This window comes from Electrona antarctica (genome assembly GCF_951216825.1).
Source record: "Electrona antarctica genome assembly, chromosome: 9".
NCBI lineage: Eukaryota > Metazoa > Chordata > Actinopteri > Myctophiformes > Myctophidae > Electrona > Electrona antarctica.
Genome location: NC_136790.1, coordinates 54928698 through 54950146, shown reverse-complemented (window position 1 = coordinate 54950146; position 21449 = coordinate 54928698). Strand labels below are relative to the sequence as shown.

The 21449-nt window shown below is 45.7% G+C and overlaps 1 protein-coding gene across 1 annotated transcript in view; it reads left to right on the top strand.

Annotated features, from left to right (window-relative positions):
- The window catches only part of amot (angiomotin), a 71170-nt gene extending 61973 nt beyond the window's left edge, over positions 1-9197 (top strand). The window contains 4 exon segments of the mRNA XM_079510401.1: positions 37-168; positions 1290-1684; positions 2457-2765; positions 4251-9197. Of these exon segments, the coding sequence (XP_079366527.1) occupies positions 37-168; positions 1290-1684; positions 2457-2765; positions 4251-4369 (955 nt within the window). The 3' untranslated portion in view covers positions 4370-9197.
- Positions 9198-21449: the final 12252 nt, after the last annotated feature.

Sequence of the window (21449 nt, the reverse complement as noted above, 5' to 3'; positions counted from 1 at the left end):
TCGGTGCTCTATTGATCGATATTATTTGGTCTCCAGGGATACGTCCATGTCGTCGATGATAAGCCACTCCACCAGCAGCAGTTATGACACCTCCGTGGAGGCCAGGATTCAGAAGGAAGAAGAAGAGATCCTGATGGCCAACAGGAGATGTCTGGACATGGAGAGCAGGTAGCACACGCACACATGCACACACACACGCGCACACACACACACACGCACACACCAGTGTTGTTTTCGTCAACTAAAACTAAGACGAAAAATGTTCGTCGTCTACCTTTTTCAACTGACAAAAACTAATTGGAAACTAAATAGAAACTAAGCTATGATGACTGAAACTAAGACTAAATATACTGACAATTTCGTCAACAAATAAAAACTAGACTAAAAAAATGTTAGGAAGGGACTAGTGGACAAGAAATCCTGTATAAGTAATTTTACACTTGGTTGCATGCTGAAAATAGCAGATCTACAAGCTCACAACGCGTTGCGCTGCGACGCGTTGTGATCTTATAGATCGGCTATTTTCAGCAAGTGAAAAAAACTGTCATTACGACGGCATCAAGGCCCGCCAAAATACATTTTGTTCGACTAAATCAACTGGAGATTTAGTCGACTAAAATCTAATGATATTTAGTCGACTAAAACTAGACTAACACTAAACCATTCCAGGTGACTAAATGGGACTAAAACTAAATTAAAACTATTCAAGAGACTATGACTAAAACTAAAATCAAAATTTGCTGCCAAAAGAAACACTGACACACACACACACACACGCGCTAGGGCTTTAAGCAGCTAGTCGACTATTCAACTAGTCGACTAGTTAATCCACTAGTCGACCTTGCTGGTACTAGTTGACTAGTTGATAAGGAAAAAAGAAAATGGTGGATTTGTTTTGTTTTTTCCCGTTTGTGTAGGCCTCAAGATCAGCTGGAATGATAGATTATAGTCACCAATGTACACAGTTTTTAAATGTACGAAATAGGTAGTTAGACAACTAGTCGACTAGTAAACTAGTCAACTAGTAAAAATCACTAGAAGTGAACGCCCTAACGCACGCACGCAATTTCAGTTTATTCAAAATATAAGACCCATATCTCCCTCTCTCCCTCTCTGTCTGTCTCCCTCTCTCCCTCTCTCCCTGTCTGTCTGTCTGTCTGTCTGTCTGTCTGTCTGTCTGTCTGTCTGTCTGTCTGTCTGTCTGTCTGTCTGTCTGTCTGTCTGTCTGTCTGTCTGTCTGTCTGTCTGTCTGTCTGTCTGTCTGTCTGTCTGTCTGTCCCTCCCTGCAGGATAAAGAACCTGCATGCTCAGATCATAGAGAAGGACGCTATGATCAAGGTGCTCCACCAGCGCAGCCGGAAGGATCCCAGCAAGGCGGACGGCGGCGGCGGCGGCCTCGGGGGGGCCTCGGCCATGCGGCCCTCCAAGTCCCTCATGTCCATCTCCAACGCCACGGGGGGAGGGGGCAGCCTGTCCCACAGCCTGGGCCTGAGCAGCTCGCCCAACGCGCTGGGGGGAGCGAGCAGCTCTGTTCTGCTGTCCCACAGCCTGGGCCTGAGGAGCGGGTCGCCCAACACCGCGGGGGTGGGGGGCAGCTCTGTTCTGCTGTCCCACCACAACCTGGGTCTGAGCAGCTCGCCCATCACCGAGGAACGCAGGGACTCCGGCTGGAAGGGCAGTCTGGGTGAGTTATGCTAACGCTATAGCGCCATCTGGCGATAATTCACGCTACGCCAACCATTCACCGTCATTGTATTGCAGTGTAGAAGAAGGCCCGCCTCTCTTAACAGACCAAAACACTAATAATGGCCGCCGGTCCGCACACGCATCGCAGCAGTCACTAACTAAAGAGTCTTTAGAAGCGTTCGTATTTTAATCGCGCAGTCTATTAAAGGAGAATTCCATACTAAAAGGCTTTCTTACCTTTATTTGTAGTTGTTACGTCCCCACCAAAGAGGTACAGGTGTTATTTTGTGCAAAAGCTCCTTATTGGCTATTTCCCCTACCATAAGCCCTAAATGAATTGCATTGAATTGAATGGGAATATTTTGAGATGGCGGACAGCAAGCCAATTACATACTTGACATTAACTGGTTTGAGAACCACTGACATAGAAACGTATGTTTTTTTCAGAAAACTGTCATGATTTACAAGCTCGTAGCGTGGCACCGAGTGCCGCACTACGAGCTTGTAGATCTGCTATATCTGCCACAAATCTTTTGAATATATATTCTTTCAGAGCGAATGTTTTTAACTCATATCTTTGCTTCTGGGGGTCGGGATCCCTGGGCTCCTTGACATGAACTAGTTTGAGAACCACTGACATAGAAACTTAGGGGTTTTTTTCAGAAAACTGTTCCGTGATTTACTTAGACGACATTTTTGTTCTCCCTCAGGGCTTCTGTTGGGTCCAGAGTTCCGTGATTTACTTAGACGACATTTTTGTTCTCCCTCAGGGCTTCTGTTGGGTCCAGAGTTCCGCACCGACTCCCTGAGGACGGGCTCCATCTCCTCGTCTCCGTCTCCCGTCCTGCCGTCCACGCCCATGTCCGCCATGATGGCGTCCGCCCTGTCGTCCACTCCCGTCCTCACGTCCGCCGGACACTCCAAGACGGGCAGCCGCGACAGCTGCACGCAGACGGACAAGAGCAGCCAGCAGCCGCTTCAGAGCAGCACCGCGGACTGCAGCAGCAAGCAGAGCAGCATGACGCTGCCCGCTCGCCTCTCCTCTCCCAGCCCCGTCTACGTTCCTGACCGCCTCGCAGGTCAGTAAATAAATACTAACACTACCTCTCCTCTCCAGTAAATACTAACACTACCTCTCCTCTCCAGTAAATACTAACACTACCTCTCCTCTCCCAGTCCGGTCTACCTCCCTGACCGCCTTGCAGGTCAGTAAATACTAACACTACCTCAAATACTAATTATTAAACATTAAGTTAAGTTCAGTTCAGTTTTATTTTCAGAGTCAATGGACAACAGAAAGCAGAATGAATAAACTAATGGTAATAATAATAAAGAAACAAAAAATACTTGCCCAAATGTGTCCAAAATGAGCTGACCTCATCATTTTGTGATGACGGCTATGGCCGTTTTTATCCCAAGGAGGGTTTTTGGAGCGATAAAACGTGCCTATAGTTCATTTTCAATGAGACCTGCGTCTTTGCTCGGAGAAGTCGCGGTGCGACAGCGCAAGCGTATTTACGTGAGCGCGGTCCCGTGAATTTGTTGCGCGAGTGCTGGTTTCGTGCACACGCCCCCCCCCGCGACTCACCAGACCTGGATTCTGTTTAACTTTTTTTTTACGCTTGCGTTGTTGCGCCCCCCTTCAACAGACCTGGAGGAGACCTGTCGTTGATCCAGGCAACAACGCCTCGCTTCACATTTGCAAGGCCCTAAATACTGCTATATTATTGCTGTTACAGCTGTTACAGTTCCAAACATGACCAAACCGGGTTACTTCAGTCTGAATTAGTATTATTAAATTGTTATTGTGGGTTTTTTTATGTCCAATTGTTCATAAAGTTAACTTAACTATAATTTGAAAAGGCTGAGTGTGAGAATATAGTGGCCCTCTCCATCGTCAAAGTTGCCCACCTCTGCTGTTGACCACCGATTGTTTTGACTGAAATGTTGTGCTGTTAACACTTTAATTGCCCGGAACTATTTAATCCATTACATTCATGCGCCCAGCCGATTTATAAACACGGACGCCTTTTCCGGACGGACCGGCCGGAAGTTCATGATGTTGTGTAGCAGCTAACAATAGCCACAGCACTATAGAGTCGATCGACAACAACGGGAGACAAGAATAAATCTATCGAGACTAGCGACTGGACCGCGGAGCGCCGTCTAACACAGGATCTTTTTTCAGAAAAAGACGGGATGATTTAGATCGCGATTTATGAACGTTTTAAGATTTTCGTTTTCATCAGCTAAACAGGGGAGGGAGTTTTTAGATGACGCCTCACTCTTGCGCGTCACCGAGGAGAGCCCAGCAGGCGCGCCTGGGCTATACAGCCAATGCGATCTGTTCTCGTATCAATAAACTTCGTCTTTTGGACAATACTTCGTCCTGAGCGTCGGGCGTTACTAATAGAAAGGACAAAGAACTTCGTCCTGGGCGATGGGAGTGTTAACTAGTGATGTTTACCTAGTGTGTGTGTGTGTGTGTGTGTGTGTGTGTGTGTGTGTGTGTGTGTGCGTGTGTGTGCGTGTGCGTGTGCATGTGCACGTATGTGTGCTTCTAGACATCCCAGGGTTCCACAGCAGTACGCTGGAGAGGCGGGCTCCTGTTCAGTCACACCCCCAACAGGCTCCGCCCACCCAACAGGAAGTGGACAATGACATGGTGGAGATCCTCATCTGACCTCTGTGACCTTGAGGTCAGGTGAAGGTCATCCTGAAGACCACACACACACACACACACACACACAGGTGAAGGATTGTATCTCCCGTTAGCTCCTAGCCGCTAGCTGTGAGTGGCAGTTTGGAGCACCAATGACATTTCAGCCACAGATGTTTAAAGCTCCTCCCCAAAACGCTAACCTACAATCTGCATTCCTGATTGGTCTAAATCTACAATCTGCATTCCTATTGGCCAAAAATGGTCACAACATGAAAGTTTTGTAGTTTTGTTTTTCAGTTCAGTTAAAAAAAACTACAGAAGATTAAAGTTTTCATGACATTATTTTTTTCTTTTCTTTTTCTTTTAGGTTTCATGACCTCAATATGACACCCAAACACAACTTGAACTTTGAGCATTCAGTGGTTGTTCTGTGGTCTGGGGGTTTTCTTCTGTGTGTTCTGAAGCCTTTTGAGCTGCAATGAAAACAGGCAAACAGGCCTCAACAGTGATGTCATCTGCTGGCAAATCATAGTAAGGGATTTGTGGACTCTTACCTCACACTCAGAGCACTTGTTTGAGCCAGAAAACCCCAGACCACAGAAAATCTACTGAATGTTAAAAGTTCAGGGTTTATTTGGGTCCAATTGAGCTCAGAAAACCAAAAAAGAAAATAAGAAAAATTACAAAAACTTAATTTTTTTATGGCACGATCTTTACAAAAAACATGGCAGGCTGCATAAGGCTAAGATGTTCAGATCTTACATTTCAGTTATATTTTAGTTCTACGTTTCACTTATATTTCAGTTCTTATGTTTTATCTAAAAGCTAAAACCCAGACCGGTAGGGAGAGAGAGTGAGAGTGGCGACACTAGCATAGACTCCCATTGTATGAATCCATCCATCCATCTTCAACCGCTTATCCGTAGTCGGGTCGCGGGGGCAACAGCTCCACCAGAGGGCTCCAGACTTCCCTCTCCAGAGCAACATTAGTGACCTCCTCCTGGGGGGTCCTGAGACGTTCCAAGGCCAGTGAGTCGATGTGTTTCCTCCAACTGTGCCTTGGTCTGCCCCGGGGTCTCCTCCCAGTGGGACGTGATCCTTGGTCTGCCCCGGGGTCTCCTCCCAGTGGGACGTGCGTCGAGGACCTCCCTAGGGAGACGCCCGAGAGGCATCCTAACCAGATGTATGAATGGAACGCGGAAAATTCTCTTTCAATCTCAATGCGGAAGTTCCAGTGTTTGGAACTACAGGAGGCAACATTCCGCTTGGTGGCGAGATCAAAACGCGACAACTCTCTCTCTCTCTCTCGCTCTACGGGTCTGCTGAAACCCAGAGAATGTTTGACGTTCCTCACTAAAGATTAAACACTAGAGGGCGCTATAGCGGGTTCAGCTCATAATGTACAGTGTTGCTAACAGGAGGCTAACTGGTTAGCTTAGCCTCCGACCTTTGGACCAAATCTATGGACTCTACCTTCCTGTTGCATATTATTGCACTACTTATTTGTTTTTGTTTTTTAATGATTTTGTAGTTTTGACTGTTTGTTTGTATTTGCTTCGTTTTTTTCCCCCCCTTCATTACATCAAATCATTTGACGGTAGATATTTGTATTTATGTTTTAGTCGTCGTACGTTTATTGGTTTGGATCACGGCAGCGCATCGGGTTTACTGATTGGACATTTCATCTGATTGGCTGAGAGGAGGTACACTCCTCCTATGAATGAACTCACTGTCAGGCCAATCAGGGGGTGACATTCCTAAGAATGAGTTTAAAGTTTAGAGGTGTGGCTCTGGAGACCAACGATGCACAGGTATAAAAAGCTAGACACCTCATTGGCCGCTGCAGTTCCGTTGGAGCGACCTCATTGAAGCGACCTCATTGGCCGCTGCAGCAGTTCATTGGAGCGACCTCATTGAAGCGACCTCATTGGCCACTGCAGTTCCGTTGGAGCGACGGGTATGTCACACAGTAAGGCACAAGTCAAGCGGAAGAGGCCTGTCTCACAGCCCTTTCCCGCCCCCTTTCCAGACCTAGTGGTGTTTACGTGACGTCACTCCATAGACATTACATGTTAAAAGACCTACATTCAGAAGCCATAAACAACGCTTAGTAGCGTTGTTTATGGTCTAGGGATGTAGCTCTGGTCCATAGTGGACCAGAGCTACATCCCTACCTGCTTTCTCTGCACCATTTAAGGCCATTTCCAAATGTTAAAATGTAAAAGACCAATATTATTATGAAGAAAACAAGATGGTAAGACAGCTAAAACAAATAGAATAAAGTTTACCTTCAGAAAAAGGTAGGTATTTTAACATGTAATGTCTATAGAGTGACGTCACGTCAACACCATCAGCTCAGAAAAGGGGGCGGGTAAGGGCTGTGATAGGCCTAGTGCGTCGGTCCAAGCCGTACTCATCTGAGAGGAGAAAGGCCTGGGAAGGCAGAGACGACCTGAGGCAGAGACGGTGTCGGCGGGAAGTGTCGGTCCGGAACATCCGTCAGATGTATTTCCCGGCGGATACGATATTTTTTCGACCAATCAAAACACTTTGATTGATTAGATTTTTAAAGTGTCAACGTCATTTCCTTGAGCCAAAATCCGCCCGCCTAAAAACAAAACGATAGCGTCTACACAGCGCCGTAGGTCTGGCCCAGTGTGATTGGCATGAGAAAACAAACGTTTACAATTTGCATTGCCTCTGATTGGCCTGCCGAACGCCAGAGTAATCTAGTAAGAGAGTGGCGACACTAGCGTTGACTCCCATTGTAACAATGGAATGCGGAAGTGCTCATTCTATCTCAATGGGATAGTTCCGGCCACAGGAGCAACGTTTGGAACTATAGCCCATAGGGACCCGCTTTGTCTCAATGGGATAGTTCCAACGTTTGGAACTATAGCCCATAGGCACCCGCTTTGTCTCAATGGGATAGTTCCAACGTTTGGAACTATAGCCCATAGGGACCCGCTTTGCGGCGAGATCAAAGCGTGTCTCGCTACTCTACACTCTGCCAAACGCCAAGCGTCCGCGTGCGTCCCAGAAGCTTCCGCCCCCCGAGAGATACCCGAAAGGAGGCGTCTACCTTTCTATGTCTTATGCCCACAATGCACTGCTGCCTTATGACATCACACACCACGGACCACAATGCACTGCTGCCTTTATGACATCACCACCCACCACAGATGGAGAGACCACAATGCACTGCTGCGTTATGACATCACACACCACGGACCACAATGCACTGCTGCCTTATGATGTCACCACGCACGGACCACAATGCACTGCGGCGTTATTATGACATTTTCCACGGTGGTTCGTTTTGATGCCCGTAGGACCCCACTGGATGGGGTTCAGAGGTCATGTAATGAAGAAGAAGAGTTACAAATGTTACTTAATTATCCAAATAGTTACTGAACCGTATGTCTGTCTGTCTGTCTGTTGGACCTATCGGTTAGTTTTGAACAGTGGTGGACTCAAGTACTCAACGGCTCTAGCAGTGATTCTCAACACGTTTAATTTCATGGACCCCCAGTTTGACATGCATTAGGCTACAGACCCCCCATTTAATGGCATTTCTATCTCTGGGACCCCCAATTTATGTTGTAAAATCATTGTTAATTTTGAGAGTGTACAAATGGACCCTAATGGGTCCATTTGTCTCCATTTGTACACTCTGAGTTACAGACCCATAATTAAGGGTCCATTTGGTTCCAAACTATCCTTTAGCTTCAGGGGACCCCCTGGGACTCCCTCAAGGACCCCTGGGGGTCCCCGGAGCGCACTTCGGGAACCTCTGCGGGCGTTGGTGCACCACCACAAGGGGTGCACAACGCACCACAGTTTGGGAACCACGTCATGTACAGTATGGCATACAATAAATGTATGTAATAATAGTATTAAATATTAAAGGAGCATTCAGTGATTTGAAAAAAAAAAACCCGGTCCGCCCCGGTAACAAGATGTGCACATGCACGCTCTACAGTGGGGGAAGTACAACAGACCAACAGCACGTGCACCAAGGCCCGCCCCACTCGATCATGATTGGATGAAGGCCCCTCTCATCCTAATTGGATGAAGGCTTTGCCACCCAAAGCCCAAACCGAAACTAGGGTTTTTTGACCCCAGGGGCTCACTGGGGACAGGGAGGAACTCTTTATATGGTCAGCACCATACAAGTGAAATCACTGAATATACCTTTAAAGTATGTAATAATATTACAGTATGGCATACAATAAATGATTCAAAGATACTCCAGATATTACTCCACTACACATGGAAGTATTCAAAACTAACAAACCATATCACGCTTGATCACATTTTGAAATAATAATAAAAAAATAATCCCCCTAAAATGTCAAAAACAAATTTAAAGGAGAATTCCATGCTAGAAGGCTTTCTTACCTTTATTTGTAGTTGTTACGTCCCCACCAAAGAGATCCAGGTGTTATTTTGTGTTTAAAGTGCATTATTGGCTATTTCCCCTACCATAAGCCCTCAATGGGGGTTGGGTTTTAGAGCTAATTCGCTCATTTCCATCGAAATAAGTAGTAAAGTGTGCCGCTTGGGATACTATTTACATTATGAAGAGAGGATACAATACAACAAAAAAAGATTTTTGAGCGATGGAAATAAGCAAATTAGCACAACAACCCAATGCCCAATTCAATTCAATTCATTGAGGGTTTATGGTAGGCCCTACCATAAGCCCTCAATGAATTGAATTGAAAAAACCCAAACCCCATTGAGGACTTACGGCCAAGCTACACCAGGCTTTTCTCGCGCGTGCGTTTAATTTAGGTCCAGTCCTATTTAAAAAAAACGCCAATAATGCACTTTTGCACAAAATAACACCTGGACCTCTTTGGTGGGGACGTAACAACTACAAATAAAGGTAAGAAAGCCTTCTAGCATGGAGTACTCCTTTGATTTGTTTATTTATGATGTTTGTGGGGGGGGGGGGGGGGTTACATTTGGGTGGCAGGAGTCTTTTCCTAGAAATGTAGTGGAGTCCAAAGTACAATATTTGTATTTGAAATACTTGTAAAGGACAGATACTGTACTTTCAAGTACAGTACTCAAACTAAGTACGTCGATACTGTCCACCACTGAGTTCTGACGATGACTCGGATTGTAAACATGTTTAATAGTATTCACAAACGTTAATGCATTCATAATTAATGCACATATAATGAAAATTAATATTTTCTTTTTTGACATTTGTGTTTCAGACTACAACATAAAATGAGATTCACAATGAATGAATGAATGTGTTTGATAATGATAACGTCTCGTGTTGGGTTGGTTGACAATCATTTAATTTGATGTACGTCGTAGTGTTTATAACATGATGCTTTCATTTAACTGTGACAAATTAAACTCAACAGTCTTGTGTACAACTGGTGTAATTATTTTTTTAAACTATTTTTTTTTATCCCACGATTTTGTATCCCATCTTTTCACCAATTATCTAATGTAATTGTGGGCTCTCCGCCAACCCTTGTCCCTTGACCCTTATCCCTAAACTTATTTTGCCATTTTTTACTATTTTAAAAAACCTTTTAAATAGTTCAATACAGCTGATCTACAAGCTCACAAACAGTCCAGGGGTGCCCACGCTTTTTGAGTGGTGTAAACCACTCCTACAACTGGCTTTGTTAGTTTACGTGTCTGTCTGTCTGTTCGTACCAAAACATTAGCATGGTTGCTATGGTCACCCAGTTCACACGGGTGTGATTTCATTACGTCAGACCACAGCTGATCAGTCTATATAAGACCTTACACCACTCAGTTCACACGGGTGTGATTTTTTTTTTTACTTGAGAGCTATTTTAAAAATGACCAGCTCAACAAGATCTACCCACCGAATACCATTGCTGAAAATAGTTTAAATATGTCATGGAATAGGTAGTGTTTTTTGTATTTAATTTGTAATGCTACTGACGTTTGTGCATATAGCAACACTCTTGATCTGAAAGGCCCTTTTTTATGTCAATGAATCAAGTAATTTTAATTCAAGTGGCAGATGCAAAAAAAGATATATATTTTTTTTATATTTAAAATAAATATTCATTAGGGGCATGTCATGAGATCTACCTGCACAGCCTTTGTGATCTACTGGTAGATCACGATCTACCTTTTGGTAGATGATTTTCAAAATAGTAAAAAATGGCAAATAAGTTTAGAGATAAGGGTGGCGCAAGATGGAGCCCTATATGCACTAGATGGAGCCCTATATGCACCATATAGTAGGCTATAAGATGGAGCCATATATGCACCATATAGTATAGGCTATATATGCACTATATAGTAGAGCCCTATATGCACTATATAGTAGGCTATAAGATGGAGCCATATATGCACTATATAGTAGGCTATAAGATGGAGCCATATATACACTATATAGTAGGCTATAAGATGGAGCCCTATATGCACTATATAGTAGGCTATAAGATGGAGCCCTATATGCACTATATAGTAGGCTATAAGATGGAGCCCTATATGCACTATATAGTAGGCTATAAGATGGAGCCCTATATGCACTATATAGTAGGCTATAAGATGGAGCCATATATACACTATATAGTAGGCTATAAGATGGAGCCCTATATGCACTATATAGTAGGCTATAAGATGGAGCCATATATACACTATATAGTAGGCTATAAGATGGAGCCCTATATGCACTATATAGTAGGCTATAAGATGGAGCCCTATATGCACTATATAGTAGGCTATAAGATGGAGCCCTATATGCACTATATAGTAGGCTATAAGATGGAGCCCTACTGTAGAACGGACGTAGAATACGCACATCGACAGGCTAGGTGCTGGGCTAAAGAAACTTCAGTAGATATTGGATGGAGCCCGCACACCTGCAGGTACAAGAAAGACGTTCTTTATTGAAAATTCTGACAACGTTTCGATCTATTTGATCTTCATCAGGTCATGTGAACATACACAAAAGTTTGTACTTTTATAATAAGGGAGTGTCCCCAGACATATTGATATAAATATACTGTAATCTGTTCAGAAATGTTAGTGCACCAATTAAAAACATTTTAAAAACATTTTAAAACATACATGTATACCTATAATCATTTCACCGATACATCAAATCAAGATCTCACATGTCCTATCTACTACAGTAGGTCTGTGGGCTTTTACATTTCCAATGTTTTTCCTTTTGTTGTATTGTTTCCCTTTTGTAAGGTAAACTCTGGCAACTAAACTGAAAAACTGAAAGATATGGATGTAAGATAGTATACTATGGAGACAAGAACTGATAAAGAACAATCAAGACAACAAACAAGGAAACTACGGAAACCCCAAAAAATTATATAATACACACCAAATGATATACATGCAAAAACAACATATGCACCAGGTTAGATTTATTCAACGCAGGAGGCCACCTTTTAAAGCTTAGAAACGTATATTTTTTAACCATATTTGTTACTTTTTAAATAAAAAATCAATTGGAGAAGCAGAGCTTCACTCCTAACAAACCAAAAAGGTTTCTACAGAAAGTGTCTAATTTCATCTGCCTGGTTTAAGCCCCTCGGCATCATGGTTTGAAGAGTATGAATGTAGTAACTTTCTCTTCTTAATAAAAGGTTATAAACACCTTTAGATAAGCCAGTTCTGAAAGGAATGAAAATACACCCGCACACTGTGTATCTGCTCGGTATATTTTCTTTTAATAATGCAACGTTTCGTTCCCTCTGGACCTTCTTCAGGCAGTTCTAAAATACACTTTCTGGTGAGGATTTGTCTGAACTGTTGTATTACAGTATAATTACTCACATTGGGTGAACTATATTGAATTTACATAGCGTGATGTTAACAAAGTGGGCAGGCTATTCAAATTGATATCAGATGAATTGAATTCCATTCTAATGAAATGGGCCATAGCTTAGTGCTGAAACAGTCCAGAAACTGGATGGGAGATGATTGATGACTGTTGAAGTATTACATTTCTTATATTAGTTTTATTTTTATTTTTGATGGGTGCTACCCCCCCCCCCCCCCCCCCTATGTCCACTTGTCCAGCTTTTGAACACAAACTTTATCCTAACACAAACATTAAATGAAATGATATTGAATGTCATTTGTCCCAACACAAACATGAAATGCCATTGACAATGAATGGCCAGTTTTTGTGTTTGTGCAAACTTATTGGCCGGAATGAGATGATGTATGATGATGTATGATAGCGTCCCTCACGGGTGTGATTTTATTACATTTGATTTGGCAATCCATTTGTTTTCTCATGCCAATAAAGCTTAAATTGAATTGAAAAAACAATTATGTGATACAAAAATAACACATTTATTGTATACATATCATGTCTTGGGTAAATTGACTTTACAATAATGTATTTTATTGTTCCTTATATTGGCTCAAATTCACTGTGCTCATTTATATCTAGCAGAGCTGTGTTGCATTAAGGCAGCTACCGGTAAATATGTTAATACATTATGAAGTAAAATATATTGGATACATTTATCAGATCGAGAAAGCCACAGTTTGGTCAGTTAATGGGTAAATACAGACTTTAGCTGGCTTACTGGAATGATGGATAAACTGTGTTTATAGAAAACTCAAATCTCAAATTAACAACGTTGAGAATTGTTTGACTATCCGGTGGTGTCAAGGGTTAAGTGGGGGCAGGGGCTATTAACCAACAGTTCTCCAGTACAGTTTCTGTCTATTGTTGGTGTGTCCCACCCTCCACTCTGATTGGATCATCAGACCCCCTCTGTGAGTATTTAGCAGGGCTCTGTTTTATTTGGTGTCACTCCACTTTAATGTGTGTTGTTGTTAAGAGCTGAACTTCTCTCTTCTGGACTTGGTGAAGTTATCAGGTATGTTTAGGATTTCACAATTCTTGTCTTCATTAATTTGACTTGCAGTGATTTGTTTGAAGTGCTCAAATTCTGATTTCCATCTACCAGTACTGCTACTACTACAATTACTACTAAGGGTACAGTCACAGCTAACTTTGATTCTACCTAATGTGCCCAAGACTTATGTTGATGTGGGCGCTGGTGGGGCGTGTTCTCTCCTCCGCCCATACCCTAGGTGGGGTTAGCACTGGGGGCGTGTTCTCTCCTCCGCCCATACCCTAGGTGGGGTTAGCACTGGGGGCGTGTTCTCTCCTCCGCCCATACCCTAGGTGGGGTTAGCACTGGGGGCGTGTTCTCTCCTCCGCCCATACCCTAGGTGGGGTTAGCACTGGGGGTGTGTTCTCTCCTCCGCCCATACCCTAGGTGGGGTTAGCACTGGGGGCGTGTTCTCTCCTCCGCCCATACCCTAGGTGGGGTTAGCACTGGGGGCGTGTTCTCTCCTCCGCCCGTACCCTAGGTGGGGTTAGCACTGGGGGCGTGTTCTCTCCTCCGCCGGTACCCTAGGTGGGGTTAGCACTGGGGGCGTGTTCTCTCCTCCGCCCGTACCCTAGGTGGGGTTAGCACTGGGGGCGTGTTCTCTCCTCCGCCCGTACCCTAGGTGGGGTTAGCACTGGGGGCGTGTTCTCTCCTCCGCCCGTACCCTAGGTGGGGTTAGCACTGGGGGCGTGTTCTCTCCTCCGCCCATACCCTAGGTGGGGTTAGCACTGGGGGCGTGTTCTCTCCTCCGCCCATACCCTAGGTGGGGTTAGCACTGGGGGCGTGTTCTCTCCTCCGCCCATACCCTAGGTGGGGTTAGCACTGGGGGGCGTGTTCTCTCCTCCGCCCATACCCTAGGTGGGGTTAGCACTGGGGGCGTGTTCTCTCCTCCGCCCATACCCTAGGTGGGGTTAGCACTGGGGGCGTGTTCTCTCCTCCGCCCATACCCTAGGTGGGGTTAGCACTGGGGGCGTGTTCTCTCCTCCGCCCATACCCTAGGTGGGGTTAGCACTGGGGGGCGTGTTCTCTCCTCCGCCCGTACCCTAGGTGGGGTTAGCACTGGGGGCGTGTTCTCTCCTCCGCCCGTACCCTAGGTGGGGTTAGCACTGGGGGCGTGTTCTCTCCTCCGCCCGTACCCTAGGTGGGGTTAGCACTGGGGGCGTGTTCTCTCCTCCGCCCATACCCTAGGTGGGGTTAGCACTGGGGGCGTGTTCTCTCCTCCGCCCATACCCTAGGTGGGGTTAGCACTGGGGGCGTGTTCTCTCCTCCGCCCATACCCTAGGTGGGGTTAGCACTGGGGGGCGTGTTCTCTCCTCCGCCCATACCCTAGGTGGGGTTAGCACTGGGGGGCGTGTTCTCTCCTCCGCCCATACCCTAGGTGGGGTTAGCACTGGGGGGCGTGTTCTCTCCTCCGCCCATACCCTAGGTGGGGTTAGCACTGGGGGGCGTGTTCTCTCCTCCGCCCATACCCTAGGTGGGGTTAGCACTGGGGGGCGTGTTCTCTCCTCCGCCCATACCCTAGGTGGGGTTAGCACTGGGGGCGTGTTCTCTCCTCCGCCCATACCCTAGGTGGGGTTAGCACTGGGGGGCGTGTTCTCTCCTCCGCCCATACCCTAGGTGGGGTTAGCACTGGGGGCGTGTTCTCTCCTCCGCCCATACCCTAGGTGGGGTTAGCACTGGGGGTGTGTTCTCTCCTCCGCCCGTACCCTAGGTGGGGTTAGCACTGGGGGTGTGTTCTCTCCTCCGCCCATACCCTAGGTGGGGTTAGCACTGGGGGCGTGTTCTCTCCTCCGCCCATACCCTAGGTGGGGTTAGCACTGGGGGCGTGTTCTCTCCTCCGCCCGTACCCTAGGTGGGGTTAGCACTGGGGGTGTGTTCTCTCCTCCGCCCGTACCCTAGGTGGGGTTAGCACTGGGGGCGTGTTCTCTCCTCCGCCCGTACCCTAGGTGGGGTTAGCACTGGGGGGCGTGTTCTCTCCTCCGCCCATACCCTAGGTGGGGTTAGCACTGGGGGGCGTGTTCTCTCCTCCGCCCATACCCTAGGTGGGGTTAGCACTGGGGGGCGTGTTCTCTCCTCCGCCCATACCCTAGGTGGGGTTAGCACTGGGGGCGTGTTCTCTCCTCCGCCCATACCCTAGGTGGGGTTAGCACTGGGGGGCGTGTTCTCTCCTCCGCCCATACCCTAGGTGGGGTTAGCACTGGGGGGCGTGTTCTCTCCTCCGCCCATACCCTAGGTGGGGTTAGCACTGGGGGCGTGTTCTCTCCTCCGCCCATACCCTAGGTGGGGTTAGCACTGGGGGCGTGTTCTCTCCTCCGCCCATACCCTAGGTGGGGTTAGCACTGGGGGTGTGTTCTCTCCTCCGCCCATACCCTAGGTGGGGTTAGCACTGGGGGGCGTGTTCTCTCCTCCGCCCATACCCTAGGTGGGGTTAGCACTGGGGGCGTGTTCTCTCCTCCGCCCATACCCTAGGTGGGGTTAGCACTGGGGGGCGTGTTCTCTCCTCCGCCCATACCCTAGGTGGGGTTAGCACTGGGGGCGTGTTCTCTCCTCCGCCCATACCCTAGGTGGGGTTAGCACTGGGGGCGTGTTCTCTCCTCCGCCCATACCCTAGGTGGCGTTGGGCGAAAGGACCTTTCTGTGTGGAGTTTGCATGCTTGTTCTCCCCGTGTCCCCTAGGGTCAAAAATCACACCCGTGTGAAGTGAGGGGCACTTTACGAACATCACATTATGACATCAATTTAACATCACAAAATGGCAGTTTATAAGAATCGTGGTCCCTTATTGGCCGAGGTTTTCCTCTGACATGCATATGCTGATTTGCTCAGTGACAGACAAGACAAACATTAAACTCTGTTCATTGTCAATGGTGTGTTTAATGTTTGTCTAGACAAGACAAACATTAAACCTGTATATAGGAGGGGCTAGGGGAGGGGCTTGGGGAGGAGCTAGGGGAGGGGCTAGCGCCCCTCAAAAAAGGAACATCCATTACAACACAGTAATCCTGGTCTCTATACTGCCTCCCCCTGGTGGAGGGGAAAGGAACTGGTCGGAATAACGTGTTCCTTCCACGCGCTACGTCCTACCGGGGGAACTCCCCCCTGTCAGGTCAGGTGATATAAGAAGCAGCCTGCTCACTCCTCATGCATAGAAGGAAGCATGAGCTCAGTTCGTGGCTCTCCCCAGGTTGGCCGAGGGAGAGTAGCTCCCAGGATTACAGTTTATAAGCAATTGGCACCGGGTGATAAATGTGTTGCAAATGCTGTGGAATAAAAATGCAACATCTCAGAGGCAATTTATATCTGATCCCACCATCATACTGTAGTCAAACCTCTGAATGACATCATACTGTAGTCTCTCATTGTCTTAATCTCTCTCTCTCTCTCTCTCTCTCTATGTCTCTCTCTCTCTCTCTCTCTCTCTCTCTCTCTCTCTCTCTCTCTCTCTCTCTCTCTCTCTCTCTCTCTCTCTCTCTCTCTCTCTCTCTATGTCTCTCTCTCTCTCTCTATGTCTCTCTCTCCAGTCCAGTATCACCATTGACTCCAGTACAGTAGGATCGTCTCTAGTCCCGGTTGAACACAAAGGAAGAGGTACATGAACGCACGCACACACGCATACACACACACACATGCACACTCACACACACACACACACACAGGAACAGGGTTGCGCCAATATGTTTGACCTTTGGTTCTGCAGCCAACAAGGGGGCGTGGCCTCACACAGCGATAATATGTGTACGTGTAATATATAGATCAGTGGTTCTCAACTTGAAAATGATGATTTTCCAGAAGCTGATCTAATATATGTGAACTATACAGGGCTAATATATAGATCTAATATATGTGAACTATATAGGGCTAATATATAGATCTAATATATGTGAACTATGTAGGGCTAATATATAGATCTAATATATGTGAACTATATAGGGCTAATATATAGATCTAATATATGTGAACTATACAGGGCTAATATATAGATCTAATATATGTGAACTATACAGGGCTAATATATAGATCTAATATATGTGAACTATACAGGGCTAATATATAGATCTAATATATGTGAACTATACAGGGCTAATATATAGATCTAATATATGTGAACTATACAGGGCTAATATATAGATCTAATATATGTGAACTATACAGGGCTAATATATAGATCTAATATATGTGAACTATACAGGGCTAATATATAGATCTAATATATGTGAACTATACAGGGCTAATATATAGATCTAATATATGTGAACTATACAGGGCTAATATATAGATCTAATATATGTGAACTATACAGGGCTAATATATAGATCTAATATATGTGAACTATACAGGGCTAATATATAGATCTAATATATGTGAACTATACAGGGCTAATATATAGATCTAATATATGTGAACTATACAGGGCTAATATATAGATCTAATATATTGTGAACTATACAGGGCTAATATATAGATCTAATATATGTGAACTATGTAGGGCGGCTGTGGCTCAGGAGGTAGAGCAGGTCGTCCAATGATCCCTGGGTCGGCGGTTTGAATCCCGGCTCCTCCTCCTGTCCTGTGGAAGTGTCCTTGGGCAAGACACTGAACCCCACATTGCTCTTCACCGCGGCTCGTGCCATGTTGTAGTTTGGTGGTCACCTAACCACGGAAGTGAGGACGCTGGCGTCGACTGTTCGCCACTTCACCTCCTAAATTTTTATTGTTGGGATTTGTATGACTTTATTGATAGGACGGTAAGATGACAGGAAATGGGGAGAGAGATGAGGAGTAACAGTAAGCAAAGGCCATCGTGATCGGGACTCGAACCCGCGACGTGCAGTGCACGCCTAATGTATGTTTTATCTTAATATCAATCAAATCAAAAGCACAACATAAATTACTCCCTGACTGCATTCAGAAGCTGTTCCAAATGAAAGTAAACCATTACGAGCTGAGGGGTAAACGGATGTTTGAAATTAAAAAAGCAAGAACTAACATTAAAAAAAGATGTCCATCTGTAATGGCAGCCGAAATATGGAATAGCTGTGATAATGACCACAAAAAGTGCAATACGATCTATAAATTCAAGAAAATGTTTAAAATTAATATAGTAGAAAAATATAAAACATCATCATAAACCTCTTATATTGCACCATTTCCATCCATATGATTCTACCAAATGCATGGATGTTAAAAAAAAGGATTTTTTATTTTTTCCCTTATTTTCTATTTCTATTTTTTGTTGTTCGTCTTTGTTATTATTTTGCATTAATGTAAGATAAGTAAGTCAAAAAGGATAGGCACTATATAAGCTACGGCTTCAGCCTATACCATTTTTGGTCCAAACATGTCCTGTAAAATGCCTTTGCTGCTGTAATAATCATGTACATGTTGTTTTAAGACCGAAATAAAACTATTCATTCATTCATCAAAGACAATTGCGCACTAGTAGCACTACACTGCATCGACATTCCCCGCTGTTCACAGGCACCATGCACAGCCAGTTTCAGGAGGAAAGGCACAATGTACAACTCACGTTGGCTGAACAAAGTTCCAACCTTCTCATGGTTCCATTATAGGCTATTTCCAGGACAGGAGTCATTTGCATTTCTTCTACCATCAGTAAACGCTGCATTCGTGGTCTGGAGAGGGCAGTTGTTTTACAGACGGGTAAAAGGGCAGGGGCTGAAGCCCCCTTTGATGTCTATGTGTGCACGTCCCTGGCTACAACTAAACATGTTTGTAACCAAATAAGCCTGTAGCAGGTAGTGTAAAGCCCAACAAACACCGTCTGTGAAGCGGGTGCGCAGCGACGCGGCACAGTATTGCCGCGCGTCATAGCCGCACAGCAACACCCACAGGACGCGCCGTGCTACCGCACGGCTGGCCAGCCACGCCCACGATTCCCGGATGGAGGCCGTGCGGCAACGCCTGGAAAATAGAATAGCGGCGTATCGGAGCGTCAGGCGAGGCGTGAACGCGTGCCAGCGTGCGTCTGACGCCGCCGGTGTGGGATAGGTTCATTGAAAATAACGGAGGTGGCTGTTTTGACGCGCGGCGTTCACAGACGGTGTGTGTTGGGCTTTACATTACGTGGACATGGTGGGCAACCTTAGAGTATATACGAATAGAGACGGCACCCGGATGAAACCCTGAGGCGAAATGGACATAGTGGCCGAATTTGATATTGCAGCGTGGGCCCAAACACATGAACGCGCTGGTCCGTTGACTATCATTGTGCACGTTCACGATGACACGTGAACGCTGAATGCCTGCAATGATAGTCAGCGGCAGCGCGTTCATGTGTTTGGGCCCAATCCATCCCAGAATGCACTCTGTTCCTACCCAGAATGCACAGTGAAATCGCCTCATGCGCTTTTGAGCAACTTAATGCAAGTGGATGGGAGGAGAACTCGGGTGCCGTCTCTATTCATACTCTAAGTGGGCAACATGTATGTAACTTGACGTTAATGCTCTCTCTCTGTCTCTCTGTGACTCTCTCTGTCTGTCTGTCTGTCTGTCTGTCTGTCTGTCTGTCTCTGTCTGTGTGTCTCTCTCTCTCTCTATGTCTCTCTACCTGTCTCTCTCTCAGTGGGCAGAGAGACAGTTGGAGTCTAGACGATGAAGGCGGAGCCGCCGTAGAGTTTATTGTCCTGAGGAGACAGGTGAGTGACAGCTCAACCGACAATCACATTTTCCTCATAGACTTTTCAAAACGTATTTATTTAAAGACGGTAACACCGCGGACAAAGACAACTCGAGTTGTGACAAATCATGACAATAAACACAATGTTTTGGGCCGATCAAATAATTAGTGAGAAGAAAAACAAAACAGAAAGTGTTGTATCCTGCCATTGTTTTTCTTCTTACAAAGTATTTACCGTTACCGTCTTTAAATAAATACTTTTTGAAATGTCTATGAGGAAAATGAACGGGGGATTATTTCCGTGTCTCGGGGGGCGCGATTGCGACACTCTATTACGATTTCTAAACGGCGACGCGTTGTAGGCTTGTAGATCTGCTATTTTTCGGCTTTAGACTAAAAAAACTAACATCCACTGTCTTAAAATGTACAAACCTGTGTCACGTGCGTGCGTGTGGTGTGCGTGCGTGCGGTGTGTGTGTGTGCGTGCGTGCGTGCGGTGTGTGTGCGTGCGTGCGTGCGTGCATGCGTGCGTGCGGTGTGTGTGCGTGCGTGCGGTGTGTGTGCATGCGTGCGTGCGGTTTGTGTGCGTGCGTGTGCGCGTGCGTGTGCGCGTGCTGTGTGTGCGGTGTGTGTGTGTCTAGGTGGTGAAGATCAGTCGTCGTCTGGCCGGGTTGGAGCGTCAGAACGCTGAGAGGAGGAACTCTGAGGTGGTTCTGTTCTCTCTGCTGCTCTCTACCTGTCTGCTCAACACATGGCTGTGGATACGACGATGACGCACGCAGACACACACGCACAAAATCACACGTGTACAAACACACAGTCACACGTACTAACGCACACAGTCAGTCTCACACGTACTAACACACACACAGCACGAGTGTGTGTGAGAGAGACAGACGTAGCATTCTTTTGGGCGACTTGGTAGCTAGTTAAGGTAGTGTTATACAGTATATAAATAAACATGATGTCATTAAACTGGTAATTTGATCAAAATATATATCTTTTGAATCGATAATTTTGCCAAAATGTCGATCAGCAGGTCATTGTTGCGTTGTTTACCGCATATCGTCTGTGTGGGGTGGTAATCTCACATGTCCAAAACTAGAGATGTCCCGATACTGTATCGGTATGGGGAAAGTATCGGTATCGGCCCTTATTTGGTCATATCGGTATCGGCGAATATGCCAGTCTAACCAGCGATCCCACACAGGGGTAAGGGGTTGACAATATGGCAGGTAAATAAAATGTTGGGGCATGTGGAGTTTGCTTTGGAGTTTGTTTTTGAGAATTTGAGTGAGGAGTCTGCTATAAACACAACACCAGATATACAGCGAGATAGCTATAAAAACTATTCCCGGTTGTTGGACTTCAAAATAAGATCTTTTTTCTTTTTGTATTAGTATAAATATTATTCTCTGGTGTCGGTATAATTCGGTATCGGTATCGGCTAACACAGAAATTGGTGTCGGGATCGGATCGGAAACGAAAAAAGTGCATCCCTAGTTTCCAAAACTGTCACTTTTCAGGATTCAAATAAAAGCATGAAAGGTGGACGTGTTTCAAGCTCTGTGTGACGCTGTAG